We start from the raw sequence: 17,435 nt of genomic DNA on the forward strand, positions 1-17,435 counted from the left end.
GGAGATTAAATCTCATTTCCTCCAGATGTAAAGAGTGCCTCCTTGTCCTCTGTGATGACCTCAAGGTGAATAGCTCTACACGGAGTTCACTATATGAACCACGGATGTATTTATACATGGAGATCATATCCCCCCTTATGTATTATACATGGTGATCATATCCCCCCTTATGTATTATACATGGAGATCATATCCCCCCTTATGTATTATACATGGAGATCATATCCCCCCTTATGTATTATACATGGTGATCATATCCCCTATTATGTATTATACATGGTGATCATATCCCCCCTTATGTATTATATATGGAGGTCATATCCCCCCCTTATGTATTATACATGGAGATCATATCCCCCCTTATGTATTATACATGGAGATCATATCCCCCCCGTATGTATTATACATGGAGATAATATCCCCCTTATGTATTATACATGGATATCATATCCCCCCTTATGTATTATACATGGATATCATATCCCCCCCTTATGTATTATACATGGAGATCATATCCCCCCTTATGTATTATACATGGTGATCATATCCCCCCTTATGTATTATACATGGAGATCATATCCCCCCTTATGTATTATACATGGAGATCATATCCCCCCCTTATGTATTATACATGGAGATCATATCCCCCCTTATGTATTATACATGGAGATCATATCCCCCCTTATGTATTATACATGGTGATCATATCCCCCCTTATGTATTATACATGAAGATCATATCCCCCCTTATGTATTATACATGGAGATCATATCCCCCCCCTTATGTATTATACATGAAGATCATATCCCCCCTTATGTATTATACATGGAGATCATATCCCCCCCTTATGTATTATACATGGTGATCATATCCCCCCTTATGTATTATACATGAAGATCATATCCCCCCTTATGTATTATACATGGAGATCATATCCCCCCTTATGTATTATACATGGAGATCATATCCCCCCTTATGTATTATACATGGAGATCATATCCCCCCCTTATGTATTATACATGGAGATCATATCCCCCCTTATGTATTATACATGGAGATCATATCCCCCCTTATGTATTATACATGGAGATCATATCCCCCCTTATGTATTATACATGGAGATCATATCCCCCCTTATGTATTATACATGAAGATCATATCCCCCCTTATGTGTTATACATGGAGATCATATCCCCCCTTATGTGTTATACATGGAGATCATATCCCCCCTTATGTGTTATACATGGAGATCATATCCCCCCTTATGTATTATACATGGAGATCATATCCCCCTTATGTATTATACATGGAGATCATATCCCCCCTTATGTATTATACATGGTGATCATATCCCCCCCTTATGTATTATACATGGTGATCATATCCCCCCTTATGTATTATACATGGAGATCATATCCCCCCTTATGTATTATACATGGTGATCATATCCCCCCTTCATCTCCTCTTCTCAAGAGAGAATAAATTCAGTTCCTCTAATCTTTCCTCATAGCTGATCTCCTCCATGCCTCTTATCAGTTTGGTTTCCCTTCTCTGTACTTTCTCCAGTTCCCCAATGATCCTTTTGTGAATTGGTAACCAAAACTGAACTGCATATTCCAGATGAGGTATTACTAATGATTTGTACCGGAGCTTTAAAAACTGCAGCTTGGCATTGCATGCCATTATTAACCCCTTCACGCCTAAGGATAAAAGAAATCTTAATGCCTAAGCACAATTTTGCAATGTTGCCATGTGTTAGTAAAACCGTCCATATCATCACAACTACTTTGTACATCCAGGTGAATTATACCTTGTTTTTTTCAGGACAAATTGGGCTTTCATTTGGTGTTAAATGGTAATGGATATCTCCCGATTTTTTTTTTTTATTATCAAAGGAAAACTGGCCCAAAATAGTAAACAAATTATAATTTTTTTAAATTTAGCTTTGTATTTCTTGTTACTACCATTACTTACAAACAGCCCAAAATAACATTTCCAGCTCTTGACGATCACATCGCTACCATATATGTGTATGTTATTTGTTGTTTGTACTACAGCCCAGAAACAAGAGTACGCATTTGGTTTTTGATTTTTTACCTTAAACACACTGACACCAATTAAAAAAAAAAATCCTGACCTTTAACCTCGACCCAAACACTAACCCTGACACTGAACTAGATCAAAGCTTTTATTTTTTAATATTTATTTAAATTTTTTTTTTAACAGTTGCTTTTTTTTCTCTATGCAAGGAGCGAGAGAGATACAATGTATCTCTCTCCTCCATTCAGAGAGAAAAAAACCCAAGGGGGGTGGGCTGTACAGTGACTGATCACTGTGATAGCCAATCAGAGGCTATCACAGCGATCATATGATCGGGAGTCCCAGGTCCCGATCGTTAGAACTGGACCCGGGGCTCTCAGTGACACGCCGGTCTTTGTGCTGGGGGCGCGACTTCCCATAGAAGCCTATGAGGCGCGACTTCCCATAGAAGCCTATGAGGCGCGACTTCCCATAGAAGCCTATGAGGCGCGACTTCCCATAGAAGCCTACGGGGCGCGACTTCCCATAGAAGCCTACGGGGCGCGACTTCCCATAGAAGCCTACGGGGCGCGACTTCCCATAGAAGCCTACGGGGCGCGACTTCCCATAGAAGCCTACGGGGCGCGACTTCCCATAGAAGACTACGGGGCGCGACTTCCCATAGAAGCCTACGGGGCGCGACTTCCCATAGAAGCCTACGGGGCGCGACTTCCCTTAGAAGTCTATGGGAGGCAGTGTGTGAACCCAGGTGCCAGGATGCACCTGCAAGGCTATCACAGCGATCATATAATCGGGAGTCCCAGGTCCCGATCATTAGAACTGGACCCGGGGCTCTCAGTGACACGCCGGTCTTTGTGCTTGGGGCACGACTTCCCATAGAAGCCTATGGGGCGCGACTTCCCATAGATGCCTATGGGGCGCGACTTCCCATAGATGCCTATGGGGCGCGACTTCCCATAGAAGCCTATGGGGCGCGACTTCCCTTAGAAGTCTATGGGAGGCAGTGTGTGAACCCAGGTGCCAGGATGCAATTTCTAGTCGCCCTGGCACCTGGGATTTGTCAAGCCCTTCCTTAGTGATGCTAGACATTCCATGTGATTTTATAGACTCCCAAAGCCATGTACAGGCAGTAGGTACACATAGATTTATGTGAACAAAACCCACTATATTTTCCCATTGTTTTGGAAGGTTGTCCTGTGGTTGAACCAGAACTTTCTGTTACCAGAAGACACAGAAGTACAAAGTGCTCCATTTCAGATCTGCTTTACATCACTGCGAGATGGGGGGACTCTTCTCATAAACATGAAACCGAACGGAGAGGTAGGTGATCCCCAATTCACTGTGAGATTTGTTTGTCCCAATTTCTGTATAATATCATTCTCTCTGTGCAGATCACACTATGTACAGATGACATGGATCTAGCTGGTGACATTATTCAGTCACTGGCAACATTTCTGGCCATTGAAGACCTGCCTGTGGAAGCAGATTTTCCCAAATACTTCAGTCAGCTCCGAAAAGTGCTTGTGCAGGTGAGTTAAAGCTTGCTGCCCTGATTAAATACTAACATTTTTACAGTCTCTTATGTTTATAAATGTAACTGTGGTATATCTGGTATGAACTATAGGATTCAGAGGGATCGATGCATTAGGTTTTTGGTCATGGAGAACATCCTGTACAATTATTGCCACTGTGGAAGGTAGCAGAAGTTCATTAAAAGTATACTTTTTATTTTGAGTAGACTGGGATGGGAGCTGAAAATAAAATTACACAGGCTTTTAAGGCCCCTTTTACCCTTGTGAATGGGGCCATTAGCTTTTACATGTGGGAGATGCAGCAGAGAATCTCAGTAATTAGCCTTGGGGGGGGGGGGAAGCCCCACTGAAAACAATGGGAGGCTGACAGCTCCCTCAGCTATTCGCAGTTGCTCGCATGTAATCACTCATGCAGGCCTGTGTATTGGTTTCATTATCTTTATTGGAGAATGCTCCATCCAAGGATTGGCAGCAGCAACTCCAATTTTGAGGAGGAGAGCACTGGAAGAATTTCCGCAATGTATCTTTACATTGCAGCTGCATGAACAAAACTAAATTTTGTGGATTTTGCCTTTTGAATAATGAAAACTGTGATAAACCCTGCTTGTTAGATGAACAGAAAATAAATATTTTATCTCAATTCTTTTTCTTACAGGTAGATGAATCCCATTCAGTACACCAGAAGCTGACTGCAGACATGGCTGATCAGTCTAACCTGATACGCAGCATGTTGGTACAAGCCGAGGATGCCCGCCTCATGAGGGACATGTAAGCCCTCTTCCATACTAGCTTGAACACTGTCTTGTGATTGCAGGTTTTAACCTGTAACCAGATAATTATGTCCCTTTGTAACTAGAATAAAAGAAGTTCATGTTTAGTGAACCTGTTGTCATGAGTTCTCTTGCTCCCCCTGTATAGTTGGTGTGCAAGAAGGAACTTAAAGCGAACCTTGCAGCACAGTGCAGGGTCCATATATGCTTTTTGGAGCACCTCCACCTTAAAGCGGAGCTCCACCCAAAAGGGGAAGTTCCGCTTTAAGGACTGCTCCCCCGGTCCCCATTAAGGATTGGCACATTTGGGGGGCGAGGGGAGCGGGTACCCGAATTTGACAGGTACCCGCTGCCACTTCTGGTCCGATCACCTAGGCGATCGGAAACGGAAGGTGTCCTCCCTCCCTGTAGTCTTTTGGGACATGTCACAGGTCCCAGAAGACTACAGGACCATTCATGAAGTGCAGCACTACTCGCGCATGCGCAGTGGGTACCCTTCTGTGAAGCCGCAAGCTATAGTGCCCACACTGAAGATGCCAGCCTCCTGGAATACAGGATGGCCGGTGAAACGGGCTGCAGGGGACACACCACGGGACCGAGGGACAGGTAAGTGGCTGTTTTTTAAAAGTTGTAGCTGCTGACTTATTTTTTGACAGGGTGAATGGAACTCCGCTTTAAGAATCTGAAGTTAGCAGGTGCAAAATGCCCAAAAAAGTTAGATTTATACTTACTTTACACACGTTTTATGCGCCGCTGGCTGTGACATCACTTTCTTTCCAAGAAGATGCCAGAGGAATGCAGAATAGATGAAATCTCATAAGAAGACACTCCAGTCCATTGTAAGATTGTCTTCTCGTGAGATTTTAGCTACTCTGTATTTCCCATGGTACAGCTGGAAGAGGAATGTTGTCATCCTTGCCTATGTGGTGCATGCAGAAGACGTCTGGTAGGTATAGATCTAACTTTCCTCTTTACAGATATATTTTCCACCTGCTAACAGCAGGAGATTATTTTTACAAGAGTAGAGGTCCCAGACAGTATAAGCAGACCTTGCATTATACTACAAGGCCAAACCTGCTGCAGCGAAGGCCCTTTGCTATCTGTGGGAAACAGTGGTCTTTTTGCAGAGGTCTAATATGCCCCCCCCCCCCCCCTGCCTGCTGAGGCAGACCTATAGCTCTACAGCTGGCAAGGCTCATGCTGCCTCTCTGATTTGAGAGACCATCGCTTCAGTAGCAATTGTCCCTCTCTACAGAATGCTTGTAGGGGACAGGCTTTTCCACTGAGGCTGTTGCTGCTTTCAAAAGTAGATGAAGCGTAAGCCTTTGCAAATCTTTTGTTTTGATGCATTTGGAATCTGTTTAACTGATTAACCCCCAGTTCACATCTATGCGGCCCTGCGGGCCACGTTTTGCATGGGCACAAGAGCCCATTCATTTGAATGGACTCCTGTGCCCGTGACACGCAGGGAAGACGTCCTTGCACTTCTTTGGAAAAACGCAGCCCACACGGGAACCTCGGTTCTCAGTACAGTTGCGTTTTCCAGTGCAGGCGGCGTGCCATTAGAATTAATGGCACCTGCCCGTGGATCTGCAATTCTCTGTCTGGGTGGTGTGGCTGCACGGATTGTCGTGCGGATCTGCAGCGGCACCACCCGCACAGATGTGAACCTAGGGTTAGGCTCCATTCACATTTGTGTGACCTGTCTTGCCAATTTGGGCATGACAAGTCGCATTCCATTCTTTTCAATGGCACCTCTTTGGACTGTCACAGCAATTTTGAAATGATGGTCCAGAGAGTGTGAAGTTGGATCATCAAATTCAAACAATGAAATTGTGCGCCTTTGGAATCGTGCAAGTGGGAATAGAGCCTTCATCTTAACGTTCACTTGGACTTTAACTGAAGTAGTCTGTATCCTCTACTGAGCCATCAGTTAACATCAGTGACATGGAAATGTGAGAAAGAAGCATCTCTATCCTTACTAGCCTTGCTGACAACTACCCACATTTAGGGCCATGTCACAGTAGAGATCCTGTCACTAAAAACTTTAGAGGAAATTCTCCCCTGCCTGTCTGTCACTCCCTTACTGGCGGGATAAGTGATGAAACACTGTAGAATGTAAGTCACCAGCAAGGGAGCAACAAACAGAAACAGGTATGTAAAGTAATTCTGCTATCCTGTTTACCCCTCTGTAATGATACTGGTGCTTGCAAGGTCTCACCAGCAACCAGATTGCTAGTGTTATATAGCCCTCACACTTTGGTATACACGTCAGTGTGACTTTCCTTACCAGCCTGTCTATATTTCCGTCACACACATTCCTGGATTTACGGCTCATAAATAACGGTGCTGTAGAGACTACGAGCTGGGACTGGAAACATCATAGGCAAACATACATATTCTCCAGCACACCATGGATCTCCAAATATGGTCCAAAGAGGTTTTGTTGCAAAGATCACACTACAGAAGAAAGTGCAACATTTCGGAGCTGTGCAGGACCCCTTCGTCCGGCATATGACAAGGAAGCCTTATCACATGCCTGGCAAAGGGGTCCTGCGTGCGCAGCTCCGAAACATTGCACTGTCTTCTGTGGTGTGATCTTCTTTGCAATGAAAACCTCTTTGGACCATATTTGGAGATCCATGGTGTGCTTTTGAATATGTACATTTGATTTTACTTACCAGGTCGCCCCTGTTTAACCATCTCCCTTCCCACCACTGTATATATGCGGCCAGATAGGAACAGCACTGATGTGGGAGAACGCACCCATTTATCTTCCCGTATCGGCCGTTTGTGCACGCTCTCTACAGCATGCAGCGGTGGGAGCATTGTGCCTTGCAGACACAGTGGATCACTGATTATTGTACCGGGCCACTGTGAGTGGCCCTGGTACCATGTGATCGTGGCGACGGATCACAGTAGAGTAGAAAAACAAGTTCTCCAGTAGCATCCAACTCATCCATGAGAAGCACAGCTGTGTCCATCAATGAACGATAGAAAAAAGGGACTTTTATACATTGTGATTAGTGTAATGTCATTATTTTCTCCTGACACAGGAAGAATATGAAAAATCGTTATACAGAACTCTATGACCTCAACAGAGACCTTGTAAATCGCTACAAGATCCGCTGCAACAATCATACAGAATTGCTGAACAATCTCAAGTGTGTAAATCAAGCAATACAGAGAGCAGGACGTTTACGAGGTGAGTTTGGTTTAATTTGGTGCTTATATTGAAGAGGAAAATTTATTTCTCACAGTGCTAAAGCTCCAGCTGGCATTGTTTGCAGTGCATTTGCAAGTAAGCAGACATTTGGTTTCTATAAAATGTTTTCTTGTAGTTTATATTGTAAAACATAAAAGTGCAGCGCTACATTTATATTTTATTGTTTGATGTATTGTTGCCTGCAGTATTGACGTGGCTGCTCATGTTCTATTGATACTTTTATGTTAGGGAGTCACAGAACTTTTAAGTTATTTATTGTAGTTTATATTGACATTGTAGACAGTCTGTGGTATAACAATCCTGTCTGCTGACATGTGTGCCAGTACTGGACTAGTTACATGTGAAAAGGATATGTCATTTACAGTTGTGTTCAAAATAATAGCAGTCAGACATCACTAACCGGATCAATCACTGTTTTTGGTAGAAATGATATTTCTACATGGCAAATTATTTACTAGCAGGTGTAGTAGAGTAATAGAAATCCAACAGACCCAACAGTCACGACATGCATGCTGCTGATTCTGTGTAATTGAATCACTAATTGAAAGGGGCATGTTCAAAATAATAGCAGTGTGGCGTTCTATTAGTGAGGTCATTCATTCTTTGAAAAACAGGTGGCAATTATTGCCCTTATTTAAGGAAGGAAGGAAGCAAATGTTGGACATGCTGGTTACAGTGCATTTCTCTCTGAAATTCTGAGGAAAATGGGTCGTTCCAGACATTGTTCAGAAGAACAGCGTACCTTGATTAAAAAGTTGATTGGAGAGGGGAAAACATATAAAGAAGTGCAGAAAATGATAGGCTGCTCAGCTAAAATGATCGCAAATGCTTTAAAATGACAACCAAAACCTGAAAGACGTGGAAGAAAGCGAAAAACTACCATTCGAATGGATAGAAGAATAGCCAAAATGGTCCAGACATTGAAGCATGGTTGTGCAAGCATCATGATATGGGGATATTTCTCATACTACGGTGTTGGGCCTATTTATCGCATACCAGGGATCATGGATCAGTTTGAATACATCAGAATACTTGAAGAGGTCATGCTGCCTTATGCTGAAGAGGAAATGCCCTTGAAATGGGTGTTCCAACAAGACAACGACCTCAAACACACCAGTAAACGTGCAACATCTTGGTTCCAGACCAACAAGATGGACGTTATGGAGTGGCCAGCCCAATCCCCGGATCTTAATCCAATAGAAAACTTGTGGGGTGACATCAAAAATGCAGTTTCTGAGGCAAAACCAAGAAATAGAGAAGAACTGTGGAATGTAGTCCAATCATCCTGGGCTGGAATACCTGTTCACAGGTGCCAGAAGTTGGTTGACTCCATGCAACACAGATGTACAGCAGTTCTCAGAAACAGTGCTTATACAACGAAATATTCATTAAGTGATTCAAAGGAGAGCAAAATCTTCAAACATTTTTCAGTTTATATAGTGAATGTTTGAGTTTGTAAAGAAGAATACAAACACTGCTATTTTTTTGAACAATCTAATATTCACTTTTCTTCAATTTTTTAGAGGAACAACACAAATTTGATATATTTTTCTTCATGTTTTGATTTGGAATAGAATGTGTAGTGTTCCTAATGCATTTGTGTGGATGGAAATAAAAGCTATTAGAAGGATTTTGAGCTTTATTCACTTTTTTCAACACACTGCTATTATTTTGAACACAACTGTATGTCTGCATAGGAGTTTTTATGAAGGCAAATCACCAGAGATCTTAGAATAGAATGTTTAACAGTATTACAAAATTGCAATCCCCTAAAAAAAAAGACATTGTTGACTTCTGAGGCACTGTCATTGGATACCAAGTTGGTGAAGAAGCAGATTAAATCTCCATAATGAGAGAAGTTGAAACCTTAGTTACAGTGTGGGCTTGGGAATGTGGTACTTACCCATTGCACACAAGAGGATTTGGTATTTAAATATATTTACTTGCAGTGCCTTGGGTAACATGCATGTAGCTGGCAGTCCTGAAAGTAAACCTGTGTCCAGATCATGCACACTAAAGTATATACATATTCTGAACCAGCAGTAAAATAGCTTAAAGTGATACTAAAGGTTCAGCTTTGAAAGAAAAAACAAAACGTTATACTTACCTGCTTTCTCAGTGCAGTGGTTTTGCAGAGAGCAGCTCTGATCCTTCTGTTCACAGGTCCCCACCAGCGCTCCTGACTCCTCCCCCTTGTTGATTGCCCCCAGAGAAAGCTGTTTGCTTTGGGGGCACCCGTTCGTGCTCGCTCCCGAGCCACCTCTAAGGGTCCATAAGACACACAAACTGTAGTTTGTCCCCGTTCCCTCCTCACTGGCTGTGATTGACAGCAGTGGGAGTCAATGCCTCCCGCGGCTGTGTCTCAGCTAATGAGGAATAAGAGAGCCAGGAGAGCCGCTGCTCTCGTGCATATCGCTGGATTGGGATCAAGCTCAGGTAAGTATTGGGTGGGATCGGGGGCTGAGGGGGTAGCTGCACAATGAAGGGTTTTTACCTTCATGTATGGAATGCGTAAGAGTAAAAAAACCTTCAGCCTTTACAACCACTTAAAAAAATTAATCTCTGTATCTATAGACAGTGTGAGGAAATTAAAAGAGAAGTGTGGATTTTGAAAAAAAAAAATTGAACATACATAATCTCCTGGGTGGCATCGGTCCCTCACCACCTCTAAGACTGAGAAATCAAAGATCGCTGATCACTCGGTCTTTAGTGAGCAAAGAACGCTCTCTGCTCTGCCCCTGCAGGACTTCACCAAGAGAGGTTATCGAGAGCTACTTTTAAAGCTCCTTTTTTTGCTTTTTAAAGTGTTACTAAACCCAGGACCCTGCATTTATTATATCAGTGTCTAGCTGAGCACTGGTTAAAGTTTATAGGAGTTTTAATTCTCCTCTGATTGTCCTATGAGGCTGCATAACCACTGACCCTCTGTCTGGACAGCACTGATTGGCCCTGTGCTGATCACATGCACCCTCCCAAGAAAAAAAAAACTCTCTAGCAATACACATCAAACTGAGCATGTGCAGCTTGCCCCCAAGGCTCTGTTCTATCAGCAGATGGATTGGGGACAGTAGAGGAAGGGGAGGATCAGAGGAGACAGGATCAAACAGCCTTTATACACAATGCGGAGGATTAACCCCTCGGGTTCCACAGTGAGTATAACATGCATGCTTCACTGCATATACAGACTGATTTTTCTGTTGTGGGTTTAGTAACACTTTAAGAAAGTGTAAATAGGTTAATATTCATAGTCGGGCACAGGTGCACTTTAAGACCTCATTCACACCGGTTCTGTCAAACCTGCATATAGAGGACATTTCCAAATGCATGTAATAATTTTTCAGTGGTGTTATTCACACTGAGCTAAACTAAAGGTAAAATAAAGTTTAACTCCCCCACTACTACTTTCTACTGCAGGAATGCCACCTATGATATTGCTTGAGACTAGCAGCCAGTTGCTATGCTCAAGTACTGTCACATGACAATGGAAGTGCATAAGTGGTAAGGGGGGTTGGTGGGGAAAGTTTTGCAGGGACATTGTAGCTGTATGGTCATGGTGACAGGGTCTCTTTAAGCTCCAGCCAGAACGTTTTCTTTTTACATTTCGTATAGAGTGGTGATAGTTTAAAACTTCCTAGAATTTTATTGCTGTCTGTATCCTATTTTCTAAACTGGTGCCAACTGTCACTTTAACTGGAAGGGAGGGGATATCTTCCCAAAGGGTACAAAGACGGCAATGAAAACCAAACAGTTTAAATGATCTTCAGATTTTGGATAATGAAACTTTAGATTTGTATACCTCTGACCTGTGTAAACTCTCCACATTTATTTACAGTTGGTAAACCGAAGGCCCAGGTGATCACAGCATGCAGGGATGCAATCCGCACCAACAACATTAATGCCTTGTTCAGGATAATGCGTGTAGGAGCTACTCCCTCCTAGCGAAGGCCTTCAGGGGTCGTGGATATCCACAGAAGACTTGCAAACCAAAGGGCTGTGAGGTGTAGTTTTAAAAGTGTCAATTTGCACATAACAAGCCTCGCAGCACCATCATGGCTTTATATGGGTGGAACCGGTCCTTGTAAAAATGATCACTGTCAGTCTAAGAGGAATTGGAAAGGCTTTAGAGCCTGTGCTATTGAATGGTGTATAAAACATGGAAACAAGCCTCTCTATGTTTGATTTCTTAAACCGTTAGTGGGTTTTCTATTTATATACTGTATGTATCTATATGAAACTGGGATCAAGTTATTTCCAGATCTGGTCCTACTGATGTTGCACAGTAGGCAATTTATTTATTGATTGTTTATAGTTTTTTTTGTAGTCCCGTTTTTTTTCATTAAAATTTAAATACTACATTACCCGGTCTTTGTGGTTGCATTTCCTAGAATGATCACTTGGGATTATAAGCGGTATTTCAGGCTACAGATTATTATTATTATACAGTATTTATAAAGTGCCGATAGTTCGCTCAGCGCTGTACATTACAAAAGGGGGACAGAACATGTGACAGAACAATACCAATACAATGCAAAACATGAGGGGATTGAGGGCCCTGCTCTTTAGATCTTACAATCTAGGAAGGAGGGGATGGTGGCACAGGAGGAGATAGCTGTGGGGGATGGAGTGGTAGGAAGAGTGGAGGAGGTCGGCAGGTTAGCAGGGGGTGGGGTAGGCTTCCCTGAAGAGGTGGGTTTTCAGGGTGCACCTAAAGGAGAGGAGAGTAGGTGATAATCTGATGGGTTGGGTCAGGGAGTTCCAGAGGATGGGTGACACCCTGGAGAAGCCCTGGAGGCGGGCATGGGAGGAGGAGACCAGGGAACTAGAGAGAAGGAGGTCTTGTGAGGAGCGGAGTGTGCGTGCTGGGCGGTACTTGGATGTTAGGTCAGTGATGTAGTTCGGGGCAGTATGGTGAACAGCTTTGTACGTCAGTGTTAGGATTTTGAATTTGATCCGTTGCGCAATCGGGAGCCAGTGGAGGGATTGGCAGAGGGGGGTGGCGGAGATGGAGTGGTTGGAAAGGTGAATGAGTCTGGCTGCTGTATTCAGGATCGACTGAAGCGTGGATAGCCAGCGGCGAGGCAGGCCAGTAAGGAGGGAGTTGCAGTAATCGAGTCGTGATATGATGAGGGAGTGGATGAACTGTTTAGTGGTTTCTGGGGTTAGGAACGTGCGGATTTTGGCGATGTTGCGGAGGTGGAGTCTGCACGAGTTTGTTAAAGATTGGACTTGGGGCTGGAAGGATAGGTTGGAGTCCAGAATGACACCAAGTACTCTGGCCTGCGGGGCGGGTTTGATGGTGGCGTTGTTGGACATGATGGAGAAGTCAATGGGGGGTGGTGTCCGGGATGGGGGGAAGAGAAGAAACTCTGTCTTGGAGAGATTCACTTTAAGGAAGTGGAGCGACATCCAGTCAGATATGTCGCTCAGTAGGATTCGGGCAGAGACTGAGGGGGTGAGGTTGGGGGTTGAGAGATAATTTGTGTGTCGTCAGCATATAGATTACACTATACTCTGATTAGTTAAAGGAAATGTATGTCTCACCATGACCTATCCAAAGTGTTTTGTGGCTTTTCCTTGTGGTTTTTTTTTTTCACCATAGTACAACATTTTTGACAAATCTAAAGATTACCATGCAGACTTCAATCTGATGGTACATTCTCCTTTATGCATTCCATTTATATCCAATCAGGTAGAAATGTCAAATTTGTTGGTAAATCTTGCAGTGTGCCTTTCCTAATTTGTAATTTACGTTTCATACAACCTTCTTCAAATCTATAATTAGCAAATGTACTGCATTTTATGTGAAACCACACTTTTAGATTTCTGTGCAATTTACTGTATACTTAGTAGCTTGTAAAATCAGACTGTAAATATCTAGGACCAGTTGTTTAGAACTTCACCACAATGGTTAGCTAAGACCTTAAGAATTCATTACCAAAGCAAAAGTAATGTAACACCAGCAATCTGAACTATTTATTTGTATTTCAATGGTTTTTATTAATGTTAAACAATATAAAACAGAGGCAACAAAACACGCCCACGCAGGGGCTATCAATTGCACCGATAAAAAAAGCAAAATAGAAAAAACAGTGCTCTAACACCAACAAGGCAAAAGGTACGCCCATGCAGGGGCTATCAATGGCACATAAGTTACAATAACAATGAAACTCTGACTATAATAGCTAAAGGCAGTTGTCCACTGTCACCCAAAAACAAACAGAGAAAGGAAAAAAAAAAAAAAGAGCAGGGGTCCAAGAGCACCAATACTAAACGCCATTACATCCCCAGACTAGCCGGGGGGGAGCATGGGAAAGGCATATTGCAACCACAGCTCCCATATTTTAAAAAATTTACGTTGGGAGTCGTTGCAGATACTCGACATCTGTTCGTTGAGCATCATAGTGGTCATACGATCCCGCACCCCCTGAAGATGGACAAACGGACTCTTCCAGGCCTGAGCAATTGTTCTAGTGGCCAATAAAAACAAATAGGAAGCCAGCTTCTGCTGGTGAGCCAAGAGGCCCGGTATGGGGCAATGAAGCAAGGCATACCGAGCATCCCGGCGTATGGAGAGATGGAACAAGGTGAAAAGGAGGCCAAACACACGAGACCAAAAATGAAACAGTCTCGGGCATGACCACCAGATATGTAATACATCGCCACGATGGCCACAACCCCGAAAACATCGATCACTACAGGCAGGGTTAGCCTGGGCCAAATGAGCCAGAACCCAATACCAACGAAACAATACCTTATAGGCTGCCTCCAGCGTGGTCGTATTGAATGAGCATTTAGCTATGAGTGACCAGGCCTTATTCCAGTCCTCCGGATCCACAGCCACTCCCAGGTCTCGCTCCCACTGAACAACATATGAAAGAGAAGTATGCGACGAGAGTCTCTTCAGAGCTGCATAAAAGAAGGGATATAAGGCCTGGGGCGCCCGGACACTGCTGGCAAAGCTGTTCAAAGGCAGATTTCTGGTACGGGAAAGCAGAAGTGCCCCGCAGAGAGAGCAGCCAGTGCCGCAATTGAAGGTATCGAAAAAAGTCCGCCGGGGGAACATCCCAGGACCCCCGAAGAGAATTCCAGGTGGGGAAGGACCAAAAAATCAAAAAGTGTCGCACCTGCGAAAAACCATTAGTCACCCACCAAGAAAACGCCCTTGGGTGATCTAAACCCGGTGGGAAAAGAGGGTTGTTAATAATTGGGAGCAAAGGCAGAAAAGGTGAAATCAGGCCACTGGAGTAACGTACCGAGTCCCAGATTTGTAAGCCATAGAGCAACATCGGACTCAGTGCCATAGGGCGCAGGGCATGGGGAAGCCATAGAAGGATTGACGGTGCGATAGGGGCACAATTAGGTAGTTCCAGCAGGACCCAGAGAGGAACGTTAGAGGAAGCATGCAACATAGACAGCGGGGCAATCTGGCTCGCCTGATAATACTTAGTTACATTAGGCACCCCAAGACCACCCTGGAGTCTATGAGCAAAGAGCGTATTTCTGGAGACTCTGGGGTGCTTATCGGCCCAGATAAAACGCATAAACTTCACCTGAAGCAACCGAAGAAAATGAGGGGGAACCCGCACTGAGAGGGTGCGAAAATAATATAACAATTTCGGCAGGATGGTCATTTTCACCGAATGAACCCGTCCTATCCAAGACAGGTGCGGAAATTGCCAGGAATGCATAAGAGAAGATAGAGAGCTAAGCCAAAGTAATATTGAGAGAGACAGTCTTATCCAAGTTAATTCGGAGACCCGAAATCAAGGAGAAGCGCTCAAGAACCCGTTGCAAATTAGGAAGCGTCGTCAGAGGATTAGTAAGAGTCAAGAGGGCATCGTCCGCAAAAAGGTTCAGCTTAAACTCCTGTCCCGCGTATGAAACCCCCGATACATTGCAATTGGTCTGGAGCGCTAAAGCCAGCGGCTCAAGCACCAGGACAAAGAGTGCTGGGGACAGGGGGCAACCCTGTCACGTTCCTCGCCCAATAGGAAAGGGATCCGAGAAATACCCAGCGTAATAAGGATCCCGAAGGAGAAGAATACAAGGCTTGAATCCAAGAAAGAATAGAATCCCCAAAACCCCAACGAGACAGCACAAACCGCAGATATTCCCAGGATAGAGAATCAAAGGCTTTATATGCACCCTGTTCCAAATTATTATGCAAATTATATTTTTCTCATTTACCTAAATAATTGATGTAAATAACAGTCAGCATAATTCTCATGTTATCAACTATTAAGAGTACAATTCAAATTTTATTGAACAAACCTCCTAATAACAGTATTTTTTTTAAACATAAAAAAAACTTACAATGCACTGTTCCAAATTATTACGCACAGTAAGTTTCAAAACACTTTATAGGTTGTAAAGAACTGAAAATTGTCATTTGTTGTGTTTGCAGCATATTTACTGAAATCAAAAGCTATTTCAATCAAACTTTTAACAACATTTTAACAGGTCACGTTACATTTTAACATAGGACCCCTTATTTGATAGCAGCTTCACAAGTCTTGCATCCATTGAACTTGTTAGTTTTTGAACAGTTTCTGCTTGAATTTGTTTGCAAGAGGTCAGAATAGCCTCCCAGTTTGGATGTAAACTGCCTCCCACCCTCATAGATCTTTTGCTCGAGGATGCTCCAAAGGATCTCAATAGGATTGAGGTCAGGGGAGGATGGAAGCCACACCATGACTCTCTCTCCTTTTATCCCCATAGCAGCCATTGATGCAGAGGTATTCTTTGCAGCATGAGATGGTGCATTGTTATGCATGAAGATGATTTTATTAGGGAAAGCATAGTTCTTCCTTCTGTACCGGGGAAGAAAGTGGTCAGTCATAAACTCCACATACTTTGCAGAGGTCATCTTTACACCTTCGGGGACCCTAACGGGGCCGACCAGCTCTGTTGCCATGATTCCGGCCCAAAACATGACTCCACCACCCCCTTGCTGATGTCGCAGCCTTGTTGGAACAGGGTGGCCGTCCACCAACCATCCACTACTCCATTCATCTGGACCATCCAGGGTTGCATGGACCTCATCAGTGAACAGGACTGTTTAAAAATTAGTCTTCATGTATTTTTCTGCCCGATGCAGCAGTTTCTGCTTGTGAGCATGGGTTAGTGGTGGCCGAATAGAAGGTTTATGCACAGTTGCAAGACTCTGGAGGACTCTACACCTTGATGTCCGTGGGACTCCAGAGGCACCAGCAGCTTCAAATATCTCTTTGCTGCTATGTAAGGGTATTTTAGCAGCTGCTCTCTTGATCCGATGCATGGATCTGGCAGAAATCTTCCTCGATGTGCCTTTATCTGCACGAACCCTTCTGTGCTCTGAATCAGCCACAAATCTCTTAATAGTGCGATGATCACGCTTAAGTTTTCGTGAAATATCTAATGTTTTCATACCTCGTCCAAGGCATTGAACTAATTCACTCTTTTCGGCAGCAGAGAGATCCTTTTTCTTCCCCATATGGCTTGAAAATGGTGCTCTGCTTAATAATGTGGAACACCCTCCTTTAGTAGTTTTTCCTTAAATTGGGCTCACCTGCCAATCTAATTATCACAGGTGTCTGAGATTGTTTTCAGTGATCAAAAGAGCCCTGACACACAATGCCATCCATGAGTTAAACTGAAAAACAAAATGTTTAATCTTTGTGACACTTAAATAGAATTTGCATAATAATTTGGAACAGGGTGTATGTCTAAGGACCGTAAGAATCCCAGGATTTTCCGATGTTGCAGAAAATGTATAAGATGGACCACCTTACGAATGTTATCACCCTACTTGGTCCGTGTGGACCAGGCTAAGCAAATATTTATTGATGCAAAAACTAAGGATCTCGCCCAATATCTTCAGGTCTTCAT

At 43.5% G+C, this 17,435-nt stretch overlaps 1 protein-coding gene across 1 annotated transcript in view; it reads left to right on the forward strand.

Moving 5' to 3' along the window:
- Positions 1-11,926, forward strand: part of BBS2 (Bardet-Biedl syndrome 2) — a 75,683-nt gene extending 63,757 nt beyond the window's left edge. The window contains exons 14-18 of the mRNA XM_089661435.1: positions 3,229-3,360; positions 3,432-3,569; positions 4,228-4,340; positions 7,399-7,547; positions 11,401-11,926. Coding sequence (XP_089517561.1) covers positions 3,229-3,360; positions 3,432-3,569; positions 4,228-4,340; positions 7,399-7,547; positions 11,401-11,507 — 639 coding nt within the window. The 3' untranslated portion in view covers positions 11,508-11,926. The remainder of the gene's footprint in view (positions 1-3,228; positions 3,361-3,431; positions 3,570-4,227; positions 4,341-7,398; positions 7,548-11,400) is intronic.
- The last annotated feature ends 5,509 nt before the right edge of the window (positions 11,927-17,435 follow it).

Source organism: Staurois parvus, unplaced genomic scaffold (genome assembly GCF_062004578.1).
Source record: "Staurois parvus isolate SC_StPar_1 unplaced genomic scaffold, SC_StPar_1.0 ptg001336l, whole genome shotgun sequence".
Lineage (NCBI taxonomy): Eukaryota > Metazoa > Chordata > Amphibia > Anura > Ranidae > Staurois > Staurois parvus.